Source organism: Callospermophilus lateralis, chromosome 5, assembly GCF_048772815.1.
Source record: "Callospermophilus lateralis isolate mCalLat2 chromosome 5, mCalLat2.hap1, whole genome shotgun sequence".
Classification (NCBI taxonomy): domain Eukaryota; kingdom Metazoa; phylum Chordata; class Mammalia; order Rodentia; family Sciuridae; genus Callospermophilus; species Callospermophilus lateralis.
The window spans coordinates 66,005,570-66,010,715 of record NC_135309.1 but is presented as its reverse complement, the minus strand read 5'-3'; the positions used below and the strand labels follow the sequence as shown (position 1 = coordinate 66,010,715).

At 41.5% G+C, this 5,146-nt stretch overlaps 1 protein-coding gene across 1 annotated transcript; it reads left to right on the top strand.

Moving 5' to 3' along the window:
- The first annotated feature begins 1,615 nt into the window (after positions 1 to 1,615).
- On the top strand, positions 1,616 to 4,726 carry Scgb3a2 (secretoglobin family 3A member 2). Its single transcript, XM_076855941.1, has 3 exons — positions 1,616 to 1,670; positions 4,124 to 4,326; positions 4,703 to 4,726. The coding sequence occupies exons 1-3, from the start codon at positions 1,616 to 1,618 to the stop codon at positions 4,724 to 4,726; spliced, it is 282 nt and encodes a 93-aa protein (XP_076712056.1).
- The last annotated feature ends 420 nt before the right edge of the window (positions 4,727 to 5,146 follow it).

Genomic DNA, 5,146 nt, shown 5'->3' with positions numbered 1-5,146 from the left:
TCCGTCCCTCCCTCCCATCCTTTCTTCCTTCCTTTGTTCTATTTATTTCCTCTTTCGACAAGGTCCTGCTACATTTGCCTAAGCTGGTCTCAGACTTGTGAGCTCAAGTATCCTTCTACCTCAGACTCCAAGGGGCTGGGATTAGTCATTCACCATCAGGCCCAGCTGGAAAACTCCACTTTCTGTGATACAGAGCAGGATAGGGAAGTCCAGGGGAAAAGTGAATGAGCAGATGGCAGCCCTGACAAGGGCAGTGCTGGTTTAGTGTACCAGAGTCAGGGATGGCATCAAGTTTTCTACTATTTCACCACATGACCTAGGCCTTTGGGGAGCTGGCACATCTACATCACTGACATAGCTGTGATAGGCCAGAGAGACAGAGCAGTGTCTGGCAGAGAAAACAGTGGGTATTTCAGGATTAAGTATGCATCACAGTAATCCATGGTCTCTTTCATGCAATGTATAAAGCAGCTTAAAGTTAAATAAGTGGCAGTTACAATTTATTACTCATAGGAATTGATAACAGATGACATTAAACATTAACCTTGGTTTGGTGCAGCTACATACTCATCTGTATAATTTTATTAAATCCTCAAAATAATATATGCCCTCAGATGGGGGTAAGTTAGATTCCAACTTCTAAGCTTATACATTAAGGGACTGACACCATAGTGTGCCTCTTCAAAATTTTCTGGGTTTCTCTCTATTTTGGGGGATGGCTGGAACCAACAGGGCCAACAGACACACACTCACACACACACACACACACACACACACACACACACGTATGATTGCACAGGATGAGACCGTCTGAATGCTCCCAAAATGCATATCTTGGGTGACTCATATAATTTGTTTAGGCAGGGTCTAGCACAAACCCATTTTTTCCAGGTTTGTACACCTCAAGTTTTAAATGTCTAATCCAGTGTGATACAAATGACAAAAACAGAATCCTAGGTTTGTAAAAAGGCCGTCTGATTTTTAGATCCCGAGCCTATTGTTCTGTGTGAGCACATAGAGAAGAAACACCCTGAAGATTCCCCAGCTAATCAGAGGATACTAGAAAGATCAGGGATCTGGTGATGTTGGTATAGTAGATGTGTGATGTGGATGAACTGGTGAATTCCAGAGAAACAGCAAAAACTAAGCTCATTAAGCTGACTCTTTAATGGGGCCAAGGTGGCCTCCTGATTGCTTCCACAGCAGGGAAGCAGGTAATGGGATTCTCTAAACTTTAAATGCCTAGAAAAATGGAGCAATATGTAGAGATCTGGAAGAAAACACTTCTTTCACATTCTTCCTGTTGAAGGAGCCTCAGGGTTCTTTGCTTTCCATTATGACCTCTGTGCAAGGGCTCTCGAAAGAGGTACTTGAGTGCTTTTATAGGGCTTTGTTTCTCGTGGGAACAGGAGAGAGAGGGGAAACCATGCAATTTGTTTAGTGAGAAAATGACCTTCCTGCTCTTCTTTGGTGGAGTGTGTCAAATGGCAGTGACTGAAATTCAGGTCTTCAGTGGATATATAAATACAAAAGCAGCCATCCCACTGTGTGGAAAGGAAAATCACTCTTGATTAGTGGAATTCTGAACTCCAGGAGATCATCATAGATACCTGCCATGAAGCCTGTAACCATCTTTCTGCTGGTGACCATCAGCCTTTGTAGTTACCCTGGTAAGTAGTCTGGAACATAGGATATATCTGTACTAATCTGTTAATTAGAACACAACTAGTAAGCCTGGATCACTGACAGTGGAATGTGGTGGAAGGGTTTTAGAATCACAGAAAATGGTCATGTTGGAAGATTTCACAGTTCCTTCATCATTCAAGCTCTAACCCAATATAGGCATCACCCCTAGTCCATCCTGCATAGGAAATTAGCCAACTTCCACTGAACACCAACATAGCACTTTTCACCATGGAACATTGGTCACCATTAGTTTCCTTAATATTGAGTCAATATCTTAATATTGAATCAACTTTTTTTTTCCTATCTGCTTTTAAAACTATGTGAAATCATTCTTGCTGTCATCTTAATTAGCCATTTGCAAGGATGGCTCTCCTGAACAGTTTCATTTATCTGTTCACCCATTCAACACATATTTATTGAGGGACTACAAAATTTTGGCACTGAATAAGCTTTGGAAGACTCGGGCATGAACTAGACATGAAGATTATTCTAAAGGTTCTGATAGTCTTGCAGGGGATACAGACCTTTTACAGAAGTTACAAAAATACTGCACTACTGTGAATGCTAAATGAGAGAGATGGATGGAGGTGGGTGTACTGAGAGGTGAATATTTTAGTTTCCAAGTATGGGTACAAAATCCGACTTCCTGGAGGACAATAGGAACTGATCCATTCATTCTGGAAGGAATCATTTTTACTCTCAGGAAGATATATGTGGGTGTATCAGAAAAGGCTTCATGATGGTCAATTTTCATTGAGAGAATAGAAAGCTTTGAAGATGTTCCCCTGGGAAGATATAAACACATACAGAGAAATAATTTACCAAAATGTCTAAAATAAGAAGTATGATGATTAATCATGAGATACCAAGGGCTGTGTCCACTTATGCTGGCAACTTTATTGAATTTTTAGAGGAATTTATAACTTTACCAGTTTCAAATATTTTGTTGTTCTTTCATGTCCAAGGGCAAATATTATGGGCAAGTGTAGCATCAGAAAGGGGAATGGGGGAAATAAGTAGCCCTCGTTGGGGAGAATTTGGGAGGGAAAATATATGATAGAAGATGAAGGCAGAGTATATGCACAGCCTCCCTTTTTATAATTTTAATGAAGAAATAAATTTTCCAAAGCAAAATGAAGTGTGGCAGACTGTAGCCAGCAGGAAGATGCATATTCTTATTTGTATGCTCATGCACATGAGTACATTTATAAATGTGCATGTTTTTGTAAAAAAAATACATGGTGCCGATTTTTCCGGTCTCTATTCTTTTCCTCTCATTCATCTTCTTTGCAAAAGTTGTCTTCCTAAAGTCAAAGATGTAGAGTGCAGTCATCCCAGGTAAAAGCCTTGATAGTCCTTTGTTGTTATTTAAAAAATCTGACTTCACTCAAGTTTTGCAGCCTCGCTCCTTTATCTTCCACCACAGCCCACTGGAGTTCTGCACCCAAGCCTCTCTGGGCAGAAGGCTTACCATTCTGTGTGTGTGGACTTTAATCTTATCATCTCAGTGCATTTGTTGACCTTGTTCCTAAAATACCTCTCTTTTTCTTTACCTTGTTGTCCTAATGTCTGCCTCAAGACATGGCTCTAACACTTCTTCTGATAAGTTTTCTGCAACATTCTTCCACATTAGAATTATTCCCTTGCTTTATGTTTCCAGAGCGTTGTCCATAGTGTTAGCATACCACATGCCACCTTGTGGCACGCATAGATCCTGATGCTCCACTAGACTGTGTTAGCTTTCTGAGTGGATCATCTCTGTCCTATTTGTCGATGTGTCTGCCCCAGCTGATGTTTGATTATGTTGCAGCATTGAGTTGAATTGGGTGGAAGAACATTTGGGGCTGTAATTTGCTCCTATTTTCCTTGAATGGAGATTTATTATGCCATCTCCTCTTTGGCCTAAAACCTGTGAACTATGGACACAGCCATGTACAGAAATACCTTGCTGTCCATTTACTGACCAGTATCTACTGACTGCTTGCTGGATTCCAAGGTCAGGTCTAGGCCTGGGATACAGTAATAAACAAAACATTAGTTCTTGTTCTCATGGAGCCTACATTCTATGAGAGTATAAAGCCTATACAATTGACAAATAAAGATTTAATAGTTCAAGTAACAAATAGAAAAAGCAAAGAAGGATGGAGGGTGGTAGGTGGTGCTGTTTTAGATAAAGTGGCCATTCCAGGCTTCTCTGAGGAGGTAACATTTGAAAAGAACCCAAATAACATGAAGAAGAAAGACTTGCATCTATCAGGGGAAAGAAAAAATTCTGAGGAAATGGAACAGCAAGTGCAGAGGCCCAGAGAGACTTTTCCCTGGGAAATCAAGATGAGTGGCTCTGAGACCAGCTATTGATGGGCAGATGGAAGCAGCGAGGTCATAGGTCATAGCTGGGGGCTGATGTGCCTGCTTCACCTGTTTTTTTGCTCTGCAGCTGCTGCCTTTCTCATCAACAGTGTGCCCCTTCCTGTTGACAAAGTGTTACCTTTGCCTCTGGACAATGTTCTTTCCTTCATGGATCCATTAAAGATGCTTCTGAAAACTCTGGGCATTTCTGTGGAGCACCTTGTAGAAGGGCTGAGGAAGTGTGTGGATGAACTGGGACCAGAAGCTTCTGAAGCTGTAAAGAAACTGCTGGTAACTGCAAATAGGGGGGCGGCTGCACTTGCCACGGGGAGGGCTTGGGCTCTCTCAATGCCCACCCCACCCTGTTCTCAACTGTAGATGTGCACTTCTCCCTTACTGATTATATTTGTGAAGTTTGTATTTCCTGGAATCTCAAGGAAGGTGTAATTTCTACAAGTATAGAAAAGGTTTTTGAGTGGCAGAGAACTGTTTTCCAGTTGTGGAGTCATCATTCACCCCCTTTGGGATTTTGAATGGGATGTAACCATGCTGAGCCTTTGTTTCCACATCAGAAAAATGGTGGCCAAGCGGGAGAGTAAATGTGGCGATTTTTATAAATGTGCTAATTACATGTAAGCTGCTATATTATTGTTCTTCTGCCTTTCAGGAGGCCCTATCTCACTTGGTGTGACATCAGGATAAAGAGAGAGAAGATAGAAGTGGAAGGAGGTTGGCGTGCCCATCCTGCCTAGATGAAACACATTCTACCCAGTTACAGCTAAATGTCCTGATGTGTAGTGATCGTTGAAAAGAATGAATAAAGCAATGAATAGATTTTCAGTTTGTCCTACTTTTATTTTGGGCACCTAGCTGGTAATTTCCCCCTTATACCACAGACTCTAGGCAGTCTATTTTTACGCGGCCCTCCATGATCTAGCTCTTGCTCACATGTGCCATCAATAATCCTTTCTCCATATGTGTTCCCAGCTCTAGCCACCCTGAATTCAGAGCTAAGTTCATTTTCCACTAAAACTCTTCCACCTTAATGAAAACCAAAGTTTCTTTCTATCTAAAGTATTTGCAACTTTCTGCCTTCAGACCCTGGTCTGTG

Coding starts and splice junctions, on each gene's coding strand:
- Scgb3a2 (XM_076855941.1), top strand. CDS start 1,616: ATGAAGCCTGTAACCATCTTTCTGCTGGTGACCATCAGCCTTTGTAGT. Junction 1,671..4,123: donor CAGCCTTTGTAGTTACCCTG/GTAAGTAGTCTG, acceptor TTTGCTCTGCAG/CTGCTGCCTTTCTCATCAAC. Junction 4,327..4,702: donor AAGCTGTAAAGAAACTGCTG/GTAACTGCAAAT, acceptor TCTGCCTTTCAG/GAGGCCCTATCTCACTTGGT.